The sequence below is a fragment of the Tauraco erythrolophus genome, chromosome 1 (genome assembly GCF_009769465.1).
Source record: "Tauraco erythrolophus isolate bTauEry1 chromosome 1, bTauEry1.pri, whole genome shotgun sequence".
Taxonomy (NCBI): domain Eukaryota; kingdom Metazoa; phylum Chordata; class Aves; order Musophagiformes; family Musophagidae; genus Tauraco; species Tauraco erythrolophus.
In genome coordinates this window covers 114,484,233-114,500,758 of record NC_141465.1, presented here as the reverse complement: position 1 = coordinate 114,500,758, position 16,526 = coordinate 114,484,233, and the positions used below count along the sequence as shown (strand labels likewise).

At 40.7% G+C, this 16,526-nt stretch overlaps 1 protein-coding gene across 3 annotated transcripts in view; it reads right to left on the bottom strand.

The window, feature by feature from the left end:
- Positions 1 to 16,526, bottom strand: part of ATP8A2 (ATPase phospholipid transporting 8A2) — a 350,180-nt gene that overhangs the window by 201,857 nt on the left and 131,797 nt on the right. For all 3 annotated transcript variants that reach the window (XM_086613205.1, XM_086613213.1, XM_086613221.1), the window contains one exon: positions 4,489 to 4,661. In XM_086613205.1, the coding sequence (XP_086469331.1) occupies positions 4,489 to 4,661 (173 nt within the window). The remainder of the gene's footprint in view (positions 1 to 4,488; positions 4,662 to 16,526) is intronic.

Here is a 16,526-nt window from a genome sequence, read left to right as displayed (position 1 = left end):
ATTTCAATTCAAGGCAAGCTCTTCAGTAGAGAATTAAACATGCTGCCATCACATGCAAGTTACATCCTTCTCTGCTACTTTTATACTCAAAGCCAAACAGTGATCTGCTGTACAGACTAGCTTTAAGAAGTAAGAGAGATGAGTGAAACCACTCATCTCTTGATTTATCACTCATCAAGAGATGAGTGATAAAACTCCATTTCGGTATTTAAGAAAAAAACACAACACAAAAACACACACCCACCTTACTTCCACTTAAGCCTTAACATTTTGCTGCTCTCACAAAACATCAATAAAAACAAGTCCTTTAAAGGAACATTTGAAAACCAGAGACAGGCAATCAACAGCTCAGATCTCCTAAAAGAAGTCATGAGTTCAACTACCTTCCAAATGATGTTTACTTCCACTGAAAAGTAAGTTTTGTTTGCTCTTGACATACTGACATCCTAGTCAGTATGAAGGAAAATAATAAGATCTGTCAGTCTCTGGAAAAACTTTTAACAAACAAGGGTTTTTCTTAAAGAATAGTTTGGTTCGATTTTGCAAGCTTCAGGTCTCCCGAGGGGTATATCTTTGTGCCAGTGGCCTGTTAGAGACACTGTAACAGTGGAAGACTTAACCCCATCAGAAGATACCATCTCTCCCTCTTAATGCAAAACAGGGCCAGGTTTACTACAGTTTCATTTTAAGAGATTACCCCTGAGAATCAAGTTCAACTACAGTTTATGCCTAAAGCCCAGCAAATGAATATACAGTATATCTTAACCATATAAAAAAAAAAAAAATCTTTGAATGGCAAATGCAGCTGAAGCTCCCCAGAGGAGATGAAAACATTGTAGTAAATTTATGAAATATTAAGTCCCACAAATTTATCCTATATTGAGAATAGCAAGACCACTCCTCCTAGAGTGGTTAAACATCATACCACTAAGTTTAAAGACCCAGATCCTCCTCCCCATTAACATTTTTGTTTTGAAGACTAACTCTATTTAATTTGAAATTTCCTCTTGCTATGCCAATTACATTTTAAAACTTTTTCCTGTGAAGTTTAAGTGCACTGTCTTATTTGACACACAAAGTACTATTAAAAAGAGCCCAGAGTAGAAAGAAAATAAAATAATGTTTTTCTTTCTTCAGTATCAAGCACCTGGCAAGTAAATGGAAGGTTCCTGCAAAGCCTTAAAGGCTATTAAAGACATTCCTCTTTTTCCGTGGGGATTTAAAACTCAGTTATTTTTATTCCTCTTTTAAAGCCTATGAAATTACATCATCTTTTCCTCTTTGATTTACACTTTACAGCATTTTTTCCATGTAGTTCCTCAATTTGCTAATCCACTAATAATTAAAACTGCTGTTGGCTCAGTCCAAGCCGAGAGGAAGTGTCCAGTATTACACATTTTCTTGCAAAACAGGACCATTCATTATCTTCATTTAATTACACTTATTAATGCCATACAATTAATAATTTTCAATTTATTATTTCTTTCAGCTACATAGATCCTTGACCTAGCTTGGCAAATCCTTGAGAAATAAACTAACAAACTGCCTCAGAAGCATCTCTACCAAAGCACTGTGATAGAATGTGAAAATAAGAGCTTTGTGTTTGCTCAATGTTTGTTAACTTCCCCACAAATGCAACGACGCAAGCCTACAACATCGGGTCAGTTCCCTTCCCAGGTACTTGGTGCTCTCTAAGCCCAGGGTAGCTTTGCACAAAGAGGAGAGTGCTGCCCTTGTTACTGGCCCTACATCTGAGCCTGTTGCAATTGTGTGAGCTCCCTCCTGTAAAACATTTCTGTTCACTCCCATGAAACCCCTGCAAAAGTGAGACCCCCTCCTCTAACACGTCATGCCCTCTCCCTCTACACTCTGCACAATAAAAAAAAACTAAAAAAAAAAATCAATCAGTAGTAGCAAAAAAATTACTATTAAAGAACCAATTTAGGAAAGTCATTGCAGTTGACAACCATATAGAACAGGACTTGAGCGAAGGACAAAGAGCACTGGGTAGAAAAAAATGAGACATTTGTCCCTAGTCACAGAATCCTAGAATCACCTAGGTTGGAAGAGACTGCAGGAAATCAGCTAGTCCAACACCTCTGGTTAAAGCAGGGTCAGCCAGAGCACGTTGTCCAGCACCATGTCGTCCAGTTGGGTTTTTCATGTCTCTGAAGAGCAGAGACTCCACAACTCCTCTGGGAAACTCATTCCAGTGCTGGACCACCCTCACAGTAAAGTAGCAGGGGGTTTTGTGTTCAGACATTCATATTTTTAATATGTCTGTTGCATCTTGTCCTGTCACTGAGCACTACAGAGAAGAGCCTGCCTCCCTCATCTTCATTAACTCCTATTACGTATTTATGCAAACTGATAAGAACCCTTCTGAGCCTCTCTTCTCTAGGCTGAACACTCTCAGCTCTCTCAGCTTCTCCTCATATGAAAGATGCTCCAGTCATAGAATACAACAGTTTGGGTTGGAAAGGACCTCCAAGATCATCTAGTTCCAACCCCCCTGCCATGGGCAGGGAAACCCTCCACTACACCAGGTTGCCCAAAGCCTCATCCAACCTGGCCTTGAACACTTCCAGGGATGGGGCAGTCCCTTAATTGTTTTCATGGCCCTGCGCTGGATTGTCTCCTTTAAACCTGTTCGTATCTTACACTGAGGTCCCAGAAATGGACACAGTACTCCAGATGTGACCTCACCAGTACTTAGTAGAGAAGAAGGATCACCTCCCTCGACCTGCTGGCAATGCTCTTCATTCTGCAGCCCAGGATACTGTTGGCCTTTTTTTGCTGCTAGGATGCATTGCTGGCTCATGGTCAGCTTGTCCACCAGAACTCCAAGGTCCTTCTGGACGAAGCTGCTTTCAAGTTTGGTAACCCCCAGAATTTACTGGTGTATAGGGCTGTAACTCTCCAGGTACAGGACTGTGCATTTCCCCTTCTTGAGCTTTATGAGATTTCTCTCTGCTCAGTTTTTCAGTCTGTTAAGGTCTCTCAGAATGGCAGAAACACCATCTGGTGTATGAGCTGCTCCTCCCAGTTTTGTATCACCTGTAAGCTTGCTGAGGGTGTACTCCATCTGATCATTAGGTCATTGATGAAAACATTGAACAGCGCTAGCCCCAGTATTACACCCTGCAGTACACCAGCCCATGAGTCACAGCACTTGCAAAGAAACTAGTCAGAGATGGAAAACACCAATGGGTTTATCTCTTTCAGATGCATGGACTGCAATTGCTTTTGCCGTGCAATACTTGTACACTAGTGCACATGTATATAAAAACAAGTAAGACTACAAAACCGTAGTACAAGATCTCCATATAGTCATTGCCCGCAAAGTAGGTTTTGCTTCTAGGATGCAGATAAACACTCCTGTCCACCTAAACCAACAATCCTTTCTAGGTGACAGTTCTCAAATACCAGCAACCAACACACACACATACACAGGTAGACGCACACAGTCCTGAAAGCTGCATAATGTCTCAAAAGTGATGTAGCCTTCCTGTTATGCAGAAAGTAAAACAGTTCAGCTTTTGGTCTTCACTTTCTTGGGGTTCTTACTTTACTTTCATCTGAATTAGTCATGACATCGGACCACATCTGTGTATGGCTAAATCCATAAACAGGGTCAAAGCAAGTGGTAGTCTAACATTTAAAATTGGGCAAATTACACTTCTACACACATTCTTGCATAGCATACATAACTGATAAGTCAAGATAAACTCATCGAGAGACCTTCTCTAGAGCTGAATTGAACAGTGACACAAACTTCTTGCTACCCAATTCCGATTGCCTACAAATGACCACATCCATACCACTCCTTCTCACCAGTGTCTACCATAATCAGGCAATCAGGTATAATGTTTCCTCATGATCTTTCATTGTTTTATAAAAGAGATTGGACTCAGTTGGGACTGACTGTGGCAGAGAATTGTGTTATTAGATAGCACTTAATTTTAGAGGAGGACTTGCTTCTTCCTCCACCGGAGCAGGATAGAAACTACTAACCAAGTTGCTTTCCAGCACGAGACTGCTACCAAGCACTAGCAGAGTTGTACCACCAGGAAGGAATATATGGAGTGGATTGAATGCTCACCCTGAAGGTGTGCAAACTCTACTGCTGCACTGCAGAGCATCCTTTAGAACAGAAAGAACTGAAATGTTAAACTTTGTTGGTATGTCAGTCAGCCTTACGAACACTTTCACAGACCTGTCTGTGGTATAAGAGGAACACCTCTCTACAGTCTTCCTTTACTCCTCCCAGCGCAGCCTCACTTCATAGTAGTTCCACAACACAGAAATCAATTATATTATCAAGTGGCTCATCACTGCAGCTTGCCTGCTTTTTAATATCACACTACTTCCCCCACTTCTATTTTTCCTGTGAGCACTATAAGCAAAAAAGGAAAGTTAACAAACTAGGTAAAACTTCACAGGCTTTGTGCCCATTTTGTTACCAGAAAGAGTCCCAGAATTTCTTACCTGCAACAAATGACTGCTTTACAGGAGAGTGCCAAGTCCAGAAAGCTCTGCCTGACTTCAAATGAAAGGGCATACTTCAGCGTGTGGCCATCAATAATAAGAGCAATATCATTCTCCTTGCCCAGCGACTCCCCCAAACTGGTACAATGTTGAGTCAGAGAGGCTCTTGTTGCCTAAGGAATAAACAGAAATATTAGGAAGAAACATGACTTCTAAGAGAAGTGCACCCAAACTACAGCACGGCATCTCTGGACTATGCCATGGAGCACAGAGTAAACACACACCTGAACTAGCACTGACACGAGTCAGTGTTTTAACAGGACCCCATAAAGACATACTAATTTGGGTCACGAAGCCACAAAACTACATTCGCTTGCCTAGGAATGCATGCCTTGCTTCTGCTGCACACTCCTGCATGATGCCTGTGCCCAGAGTAGTTGTGATACATCCTTTTCAACTGTGGGGTTGGTATAACCTAATGCCTTTCATGGCTTTTGACACATTCAAAGTATTGCTGTTAATTCAAACAGTATTCGCTACTCTAGAAATATTTTTGCTTACAGCTGCTGCTGGGAGGAAAAAAAAAAAAAAAAAAAAAAATCAATCAAGTGTTCACGTTTCACTCTCACCCCAAATATTTCAACCCTACTACTGCAGTGAAATTCATGCTTAAAGCAGTCTGTTCCAATCCCATGCAGGCTAGTTTAACCACTGGTTCCAGCTGAGTTAACCACTGCTAAATCGTTCAAGAAGTTGCTCATCATCTGAAGTGCATATGCACTTTTTGACAAAGATCTTGACATACAGGACACAGAATGGCAGAACATGAAAAGCAAAGACTTCAGACCAGTCAAACACTGCTTTTAGGTGACAAACGGTCACTAACTGCTGGATTATGTAGTTTTCCAGTTTTTCTCTTTGTTCAAAAAATGGTACCAGTGGCATACACAAAAATAACTGGTTTCTGTTTTAGCAAATCCTCACCCGGTTTCCAGTCTAGTGTTCTCTCCATTCTTAAACCAACCAAAATGAGAGAAAACACACTCCTTATCTTAGCTGTACAACTTTGAATAATTGTGCTAAACCAAGCGTTACACATTCTTCTGCTTATTGATATTTAAAGGTACTCACTTTGTGATCTGTCTGTGCTGATCTAAGCATGATATTTTTTCTTTACATGACAAGATAAAACACTATAATTGTGAGAAACGAACACATGATATTTATGCCTTATTGTAACTCATTCATCACTTTATAGATCCAGATTTCTCCAGAGGGTTGCAAAGCCACAAACTGGTGCCAAGTGCTGCGTTTCCTATTTTGTACCACCAGTTTAACAGACAGATGTTAAAAAAAAAAAAAGAAAAACCTAAGATTGCTAAACTAGTTACTCGGGACTACACAGCTGCTGGTCCTGAGGAACAGATTACCTCGAAGGCCAGCACTGACGTGGAGTCTGGATTTCTCTCTCTACTTTTAACCGAGAACAGGAGTCGGGGTTTTGCATAGGGTTGAGCAAACCATCAAAGATATATAGAAACCTGCATACATGAACCCCCTTACGAAGATGGCAAGTATTTAAAGTTGCATCTCTTTCACATCTAAGGCATCTGAGTCAAAAAGCTCCAGTTCCATATTATACTACTAAACCAGCAGGAAACAAGTTTATATTCCTAAAAGACTTCCTTCAGTGATCTCTCCAGCATCTATCCATGAAGAGAAGATACAGGGAAAAAAACAACACAAAGCTTCCTAGTGCCACAGCTTCTCAGATTCTTGACCCAAGCTTTCGCAAGCTGTTTCTGGGCACTTAAAGAACAGAAATGTCATATTGAGGTGGTCTTTTTTCTGTGGATAAAGTGATGGGAAACTCCTCTGACCTAGGTGCTCACAGGGCTGTTTCTCACTTTTTTCCCCTTACTCTTCATTGTCTGTGCAGCCTTCTGGCCTTTCTTAAATATGTTTTCCCAGAGGTGCTGCCACCTCAGCCAAGGGGCTCAGCTGTCCCCTGCGGGATTCTGCTGCGTCCAGCACTGGGCAGCCCGGGCCTCTCCCGCACAGATGCCCCTGCAGTCCCAACACCTTGCCATGGACACCCAGGACAGCTGACCAGATGGGCACTAGCGCCATGCTCAGAAAAGCAAAGGTAAGTTAATCCAGTGTGTCAAATTACTGGAGACAGAGCTGCTCTGCACTCTCCAGGATGAAGAATCACAAGCAGTGCTTCTGGCTTACGGTAGAAGACTCTTTGGAGTTTGACCATTCCAGTAATGTTTTACTGAAACAGCCAGCAACAAAAGTGTTTCATTTCTGTTGATTGAATTTTTAATTTTTTACAAAGATTCCTAGTACAGGATTACATCAATGATCTTTAAATGACCATGTTCAGAAGGTCATGGTAAAGGATTTTTCCTTTATTTTCAGCTCAAGAATTGCCTTGTTTTGGAAAAATACACTAGATTCCCAAATTAAATAATTATTTAATGTAAAAGATGTTTTCCATGCGTAATACTGAGTGAAATTGATCTGACTCCTGTCAAGGCAGACAGCCACCACAGTACACCAAGCAGCAAGATTTAGTGCACTATGACAGTTAGAGGCTACATATTTTCACCCATCTTGAATCATGTTTCCCATACAAAACTCAATAAATATGTTGAAGTCTGAAACGTATCACAAAACTGCTAAACATGGCAGCATTTCCAGACATCTGCTGTGTAAAGTTCTGAAGTCTGACTAGATCAGTTTTACACAAATAAAGCCAGTAAAATAAAAGACAAAAATAGTCAGACTCAATCAAACCAGACCATGACCACGGCCAAAAGCAACCAGCCGGGAATGAGTGCAAGAATACAGTGAGCATATACCAGCTCTCTCTGAAGAGCCTCTGGGACCCCACAGTTGGCAGCTCAGGGATCTCCTGAGACAGGTGCAGGGTCTGTTGTGGGAGAGCCCTCAATCCCTAGTTACCATCAAAAACTGTGGGAAGTAGATCAACAAGTTAGCAACAGAAGAGAGGTGACCTCTAAAGTAAAGCAGGATGCAGAACAGCACGTAGGCAAAGAGAAAACCCCAAGAAACATTAGAGATTAAATGAATTTTGGGTGGTGGAGAACTGGAGAACATGACAGCAGTCAGGACAGCTTTACTGAGCAGAGGAGGAGGATCAGATAGCCAGAATGACTGAGCTTTCTTGGGCCAAACAGGTGGGAGGAGAATCAGGCCACTTCCACACAAAGTGAAGCAGGCAGGGGGAAGGAGGGGAAGTTGCTTTGCAAGTTATTTTCTCTCACCTCACTCATTGGTACAGTAGTCCAAAAAAAAAACCCAACTCTGATTCACTGAGAAACCAACCCCAAACTGGATGCAAATCTACAGATTAAGTTAATGAGCAAGACAAAGTGCACAATTCAGCCATTTCAGACATAGATTACGTTTTGCACCTTCTTCATGACAAGAATGGCTGCATCATTCCCTGCTTCCCTGTTAAGCTATGAGGGATTACATTTATAACTTCATGTCATGCTTCACTTACACTGTACCTGAAAATTTAACACAAAGTAGACCATAACTGTGCTTAAACTGTTACAGACTGGTGGAGGGAAAACAAGGTATGTTGGAGGGAAGAAAGCTGTGTTATGTACTTCAACACTACTATGTAGTGACAACACTCAAAGAAATCCCAATGGAATAAGGTATAAGACGGTGTAACAGTACAGTTTGGGTAACGTCATCAGTAACAGAATTTTAATTCAAGAACCCTTGCCCCTGGGATCTTGGAGTACATGCTATTTCTTCTTCTTTACTGCTTCCTCTTCGGTCTTGCTCAAATCTTTTTTTTGCTCTCAAATGCAGGATTACTCCCCTTCTTTCTCCTGAATCCACCCACAGGACTAGAAAACTTCTCTGACTATTTGAAACCAAGCGAGACAGTCACTGCCCTTATTTCCTGTCTAGCTCATCTGGCACTTCAGAGGAAACACCCTCATTTTCCTGTTGCTTCTTTACCTGACCCAAAGCAAGGTGAAGGGCCAGGGTCCAATCACCCCCTCCTGCAGAGGCAAAGGAGAACCTGAGGGAAAGTTCACGAGGGTTATTCAATACCCATCATCTCTTACCTGAAAGAAAGTCACATGGTAACAGGAAGACTTAAAAAAGGTGACAATTCTCAAAAGATGAGATCACTAGTCTCTCCAGAGCTTATTATCATGGCATAAGCCTCATTCAATTTGCACTCTCGTCACAGAACTTACTCATCTTACATACAAGAAGTCACAGAATTACTAACAGGGTTAATAATACCCTCAAAAGCTATAAATCAAGGATTACAAATCAGACACCTCATTAACACAGCATTTTGTGAAGCTCTCAATACACTCTTCCATAAACAGGGCTAACTGACAACCTAATGTCTTATACAGTAAAAAAGCACTAATTATTACTTCTGTTTCTTCCAACCACTTACAAACGCTACATTTAAAAAAAAAAGAAAACCAACTACTGCTCCTGTAGGCCTGTGCAACTAAGCAAAAGAAACAAGCCCTAAATCTCACTAGGTATTTAATGAAGACTTCCTAAGTAAGCAGATGAACAAACATTTGGAAAACACAGGGAACTATATCCTTCCGTGGGCAACTCATTACTGATAACTAGAGCAGAAATCTCTACTTTGATACCCAGCTTGTACTCCATGTTTGGCATCAAGGGATGAGGTTTTTTGGGCGATGTCAAGCAAAAATAAATCAATCCTCTACTAGCACAAGCATGGTGAAGCAGAAATCAACAGTAGCCCTAAAAAAAGTCTGGATAAACTCAGACCTGTGGAATATCCTTGCCATTTTTACTGAGTACCTATCAAGAGTAAATGGAAAGTTAGTCAGGAGTTGTGAAAAAAAATAGAATATTAGTCAGGAGTTGTGAAAAAAAATAGAATATTGCCGAGGATAATATTACAAGCGCTTCACTTATCCATAATAATCTTGGTTTTTCCTCCCTCAAGATTTCCTATAGAAATACACAGCATCCACCAGCAGCTCTGGGGAAACCTGGAGAGGTACCTGCCAATCAGACCTTATTTTACCAGCATATCAGATAAATTTATACAAAAAGTTACAGATATTGTTTTACTTAAAGGTCAGAAGGTGCATCAACTGAAAAGTCTGTCAGTTTGGTAACCCTGATTCAGCGGGCTATTCAAATAAACAGACACTTCATTAGCCAGTAGAGGACATGTGCACATGCTTAAGCCGTCTGGTTGAATCAGAGGAACATTGTCAGTTTAATTAGAGCTTCACAAGGGCTTAATAATCCATTCATACAAGACCACCAAGTAAATCAAGGCTTCAAAGCACGACCATTAAAAAAGGACCAGTTAGATTGCAACAAGTCAGCTGCAGAACTCAAACTGAGGAAGCCAAGGAAATTAGAGTTAACAAGAACTAGAGAAAACAAGAGTTAACTCCTCATACCGCAACAAAGACATTAGAAACATTACAACATAGGCTATGTAACAAGACCTTAAAGGCAGGGGAGAGCTGGGTGCCTTTGGGTGGTTGGTTGTTTCTTTGGGTTTGTGTGGTTTTAGGTTGGGTGGGTTTTTTGTTTGCTTGGTTTCTTTTAACAGCAGCACACCATACAGCCCATTCTCTCCCATGGGAGCTTCAGAAGCTTGCATGCTATAGCAAGAAATGTTAGTGAGGCAATCTGATATCCAACACAGAATGACAATATCAGATGCCTGCCAAGAAAAAAAAAAAAATCAGTAGGACTTCCAAAAACTTTGGGCGCAGACTACTTTAGCAGCATAACAGCCATTCCCCAAATTTATCTTACAAACAAGCTGACACTCAGAGAAGAATTGCACAATTACTCTAAGATGATCCTTTTCCCCTTCCTCCCCTGCTTTTCCCTGGAAAGGATCTCAAAATCACTGAGATGACCACAGGAGATAAATGAAGTCTCATTTGCACAGCAACTACACGTTTCATTCTAAGCGTAGTGCAACACATGGCCCACAAGGCAAAACGTCCTGGGAAGGAAACTAAACGGCAAGTAGCATCATGTAGACAAGAAGGCATCTTTAGCTGACAAGAACTACTCGCCCCTAGATCCGTGACGTCTGAGACACACACACTCGTTAAGCCTAAATCAGCCTTATGTCCTGGCCTTCTTGGGCATCTACATTTCAGGCATCCTTCTTGCATGGCTCTTCCTCCATCTCAAAGAAGCTGAAGTGATCCTCGCAGAACAAGCTCCTGCAGTAAGAGATGTTAAGCTAACACTTATATTAGTTTAACTGTAAATTAAATCAACTGTGTATACTACTTGTTGCTGTATTTATCATAAATCTAGAAACTACTGCTAGGTACAGCAGTTAAAAGGTTTTTCCAAGTTAACTTCTTCCATCATCTTATAATTCATTTCCAAACCACTAGGTCTGTGAGATAATATAAATTACACAATTTGCTAACTCATTGTTCTGGAGTACACTGAAGGGCCAGCTCAACCTATTTTACCAATCCAAGAATTTACCTTTTACAACTTCTACTGTTTTCCTTCCCACACTTGGATAGTGTGAACAGTCACACGTAACAATTCTTTTACTGTGCTGAAAAAGCAGTTTCAAGTCAATATACCAGCCATACCCCTTGCCCCTGCAGTGTTAAATGAAAAATTTTCCAAGGAGGACTTAAGAAAAGCAAGGACTTTAATGCATAACTTCATTTGAGATAACACTTGCCAGCCAAACTTCATGGGAAGTTTTCCACTGCATCTTAATTGCAACTTAGAAGCTTTACCACATGTTCAGTGAAGTCTTTCACTTCAAACTGTCTTTTTGCCGTACCTGAGGGATCTGTAAGGACATCTGGCAGAAGCAAAGTTACAAGAGAATATGGGATAATGGACATAAAGGCAAGACAAGCTAATGTTTAAACCAAAGCTGGTGAAACATGACACAAGTATTTAGAGCAACACCTGTTAGGCAGAAGAGTCACTGGAAGCACTTTCCACAATAAGTAGCACATGTGCAAGTGCTAACCTTGAAACTTCTATTAAACCAAGGAAGAAATACCACTTTATTTCCAGAACAGACACTCAATTTTGTCAATCTTCCAAGCTTTACATGGAACTCGACAAGGACAGCAAACAACTTCAGTTTCTGAAAGCAGACAGGCAACTTCCACAGACCTAGTTATAAGCAAGGGTGCAAAGTACACTGTCACAAAGCCTAGCAAAGATGACTTCTTGTGCAAAGAAAGAGGCCAGCTGTGGGATTTGTTGCCCAGGTTGCTCTGCTGCCCCTCTTTTGTAATGTCTGACAACTGATTGATCTTCGAACAGCTGATTCTTCAACTGCTTCCGTGTACTCTTAGAGTTAAATTGTAGATGCAAGCAAAAATTCAAACGTAGTAGTGTTTATGAGGTGCACTGTGTCACCTGCTTACATAAAACTCATCCAACAAACCATGGTTTAAGGCCAATTAAATAGAAACTCAAAATATAAGTAGAATTAGAAATATCTAGCTGTAACTATGAGGATATGCATGGCCTAATACAAGCAACTCTACAATAACATGAATCTCTATTTTCTACTCACAAAAAATTTCAGACAAGTATTTCCATACTTTCTCAAGTATGAGGACGTTCTTGAGAGCATTCGCAACACTACCTTGGCTTTCTTCCACCCTTAATGTTGTGCCACAATACCAAAAAAAAAGCTGACACCGGTACGGACATTAGTCTGACCACTGGCCTACACCGTGCAACAGATGAGGCAGTATGTGTTGAACAGGCTAGGCTATACTCCTGTGCCATACTTTCCTGCCTGTTGCCTTTTTCACAACACAACATTTAACCGACATTCAGATTGTGAGCCACCTACTCCTTTCTCTGCTCCCCATCTTGTGTTCCCATGGTTGAGCACTCCCATGCAATAATATGATCTTGCATCTTTCCTTTTCAACTGCATCCCATTTCTTTCGGGCTATTCGCTGAAGAAATCACTTGAATCCCAACAGGTACAAGAAGCCTCACAGTTTGGTAGCATCTGCAAATACTTGGCTGCTAAGTAACTCATTGCGTTGGGGCTGTTCAGCCTGGAGAAGAGGAGGCTCCGGGGTGACCTTATAGCGGTCTTCCAGTACCTCAAGGGGGCCTACAGGAAAGATGGGGAGAGGCTGTTCAGGAGGGCCTGTTGTGATAGGACAAGGGGTAATGGTTTTAAAATAGAGGGAGGTAGATTCAGGTTGGATATTAGGAAAAAGTTTTTTACCATGAGAGTGGTAGAACACTGGAACAGGTTGCCCAGAGAGGTGGTGGATGCTCCATCCCTGGAGACATTCAAGGTCAGGTTGGATGAGGCCCTGAGCAACCTGATCTAGTTGGAGATATCCCTGTTCCTTGCAGGGGGGTTGGACTAGATGACCTTTGAAGGTCCCTTCCAGCCCTAACCATTCTATGATTCTATGATTGCCCATCCTCAACTAAAGACTTTTCCCGTTTACAGTCAACTTTGAAGGCAGTTTTTGAATATTCCACTTTGAAGCATCCCACGCATGGTGACCAATAGGTTACAAACCAGCACAGTAAGATGAGATTCCAAGACAAAGTTCTTACATAAATTAATGTCCTTCATGCAGAAACTTGAAATACTGTAGGAACTACCTAACTACTAATGATGAAATACAATGTTACCTCTAAAATTCAATGCATTGATACTGTAACACCAATACACATTTCTGAAGAACCTTAAGATTGCTCAGCACTAAAAATCTTTAAGAGTCCTGTTGAAAGATTTTTTTTTTTTTTCAACAGATAGCTGATGATATGTGGCCCCAAATCTTGTCCACCATCTCTTGATGAAAATGACTCAAAGCAATTAGCTATTTCTGTTGTATAGTAGATTTGTTGCTAATTCTTCTCTAGCTTTCTGGGATGTTTTCAGAAAAGGTGGCAATGCAAAGTGGCAAGAAAGATACCTAGAATTTTACTTGAAAATATTGCAGTAGCATTCAGATGAAGAGATGTAAGAACATTCAACAGTTAACCTACAGCTTCATTCAATGGCCCAAATCATTCACATCAAGGACTTTCATTCAGGGTGTGACAGTGTGCAAGGGTACTCGCAAGATGACACATGATTTTTGTTTTCATAGTTGTGCTGCCCCTGAACTCAAGTGTTTGGCTCTACATACTTTTGTGTCTCTTTCCTGGAGCTGTAAGGAGTTCTTGCCTCCAGACCTTTCAGACCACGTGTACTATCAAACCTTCTTGCAGAATCTCAGGGTAGATCAGGTGGGGCACACACTGCTTAAATCAGCTCCACTAAAGAAAAAGACTGCCAAGTGTACATAGCATTAGATAAGCTGAAGGCTGCTGCATGTCTAGATCGAGTAATGCAGGACTAGTTCTATTTTTTTGTTTGTTCGTTGTTTTTTTTTTTTACCTCTTTGAATGTGAATGACAAAAGGTTGCCTGAAATGAGAAGAATCTTTTTTCTACAGCTTGTTTTAGAAGAGATCAGAGTAAAGGACTTGAAAAGCAAGAACACACGATCGGGTTCCCATACAAGTTCAGAGAGTCATGAGGGACTTGGAAGCATCTCACAAGATGAACATCTCTGAAGGAAAAGCAGTAATATTGTAACCTATGAGCTATGGAGATTATGGCAGAAGAGCCAAGAGGCGAAGTTAGCCTAAGATGACTCCCAGAAAAGAAACTTATGTATCAAAATCTCAGTAATATGCAAAGATTCAAACTATGCAGCTCCATATGAAAACCCACCACCTATTCTTGTAAAGCCAAAAGTTTAAATACTACTGGTAAGGTGATTTTGGTTTTTAGCTCACTGAAAATAATGCTATGCAGACATGCCTCCAAAAACTACACATTTCTAAAACACTATTTTAAGAATCTGTCTATTCCTTAGCTTTACAGGAACAACAGAAGGACACTCCCCAACTCCGAAGCCAAGAGAACCTTCGAAAGCTGAAGACTAACTGTGAATACTGCACATTTCAAAAGAAATGCATCTCCCAAAAACACGATTCACTTCAAATTCGACCTGTACACACAGAATCATTCAGCAAATAGATCATGGGAGAAGATCTGATGCCAGATGACTACCTTCAATTTACTCTTTTTAGTAAGATCAAAATTTAACAACAACAACAAATAATCAGACTCACCAATAGCTGTTGCTCAGTATTACTGAGCAGCGCTCAGCCTGTGTCACACTGGTTTGAAGAGATACGTAAGAGCATGCACCATGTAACCACTCCAAGGACTCTGCACACTGATAAACACTAACTTGATCTTACAAGTCCCAATCAACTACTTGGCTTCATCACTTTGAAGCAATCCTCCAAAGAAAGATTGAAAAGTATAACGAAGTGTCCCATATTCCCCCTCTAATGTAAAACAAGCATGATTTTGACAAAACTTCAGCCTGAACTCGTTATAAGACATTTAATCCCAGATTCCTCTGACAGGAGTGCCAAAACATTTTAATATTCTCGGAGCCTGGTGAGAACAAGAGCTTGTATGTACAATAGCTGGGAACAGTCCATTCTAAACCATTTCTAGGACGATATAGAAAACCTGCAGTTTAAGTAATTCCTAACAAGATTCCTCACAAAGTCCCTAGAAGTTTAACTGTAAGTGGTATGAGCAGATAATTTTTCCAAAACATGTTATTATGGTCATCATCTACCTTCACACAAGAGTCTGTACAAGTTGGTAAAGCAATACCTGCATTTCTCTTACAAAAGTATTTAATAAGCTCAGATACCACAATTAGACGCAACCAACACTAGAGGTACGTCACCTGTTCTTCCAAAACCATTTATGACAGCTCACCATGATGTTTAAAGAATTACAACATATAAAATATTAGACAAATCCTGTTATACAGCAAGTGCAAATGTCACTGAAAATGTAAGGCAAGACAACAAGAACCCATTCCTAAAACATGTCAATCAAATGACTGTCACTGCTTCTACACAGCAGTAACTTGGTTATTTAATAGCACCACGATTCTGCTTGATGAATATGGTCTCCTACCATGCCAAGAAAAACATCATATGGAGGACCCAGAGATATTAGATGGCTTCACTCAGATCATTTTCATGAGCTTTGAATCTAGCTTCAGCCTGAAATTCCTTCACAGTAAGCCAAGTAATCTAAAACGTCTATACACAAAGAGTCCTTAATCTGCACAGCAAGTCTCAGGTTATCACATACGGACCAAATCTTGCCTTCAAAAATTAGATAAACAGATCATATCAGTACTTTTATGTCTCCAGTGGCAGCTGAAAGTCCAGATGAATTGGACCATCAAGAGCTAGGAGAAGAGCTGTAGAAAATTGTTCAAGGATGTTTTCAGTTCTGTAACAAACTGATTATGCAGGAGCTGGGGAATTTGGTAAATAGGTAAGAAAATACACCCTGAAGAAACCTCTGTCCTGTCAGCAGTACATTTATCTCCAAGCATGTTCCACATAGTTTAAAGAGAAAAATGAAAAGAATCTTTTACGAGCTTTATTTGATCACAGAAAAATCATCTCCAAATACGTCAGTCACATATACCATCTCAAACACGTCCAGTATTTGCAGGTAGTTCAAGACCTCAGTAAAGAACAGCACCGAACAGCTGACCATTTGAAAAGCACACAGTTAAGGGTTCAAGTCAAACTTAGCACAGAATGCCAGATGGCTGCATGCTAAACTTAAGGCTCTCAGTGAGAAAAGTGGTGTCTTTAATAAAGAATATGCATGAAGTCTCCCTGCAGCCCATGAGCTGGGGGCTCAGTAGGGAGATGGAGAGGAGAATTAATAAGGAAAAAGGAGCTTTTTACAAATTAAGAAGCAAAAACTCGTTTGTTCAAGATTTCACACTAAGCCGTCATCTCCTGTTCTTGCAGATTGAGTATCGTGGCAGTGTGTGCTGCCAGAAGTGGTGGTCCTAGCATTTTAACCTTTTCAAATAAAACCTCCAACAGTACTTTTTCCTCAGATTAGAGAAGCACACACTGATTATG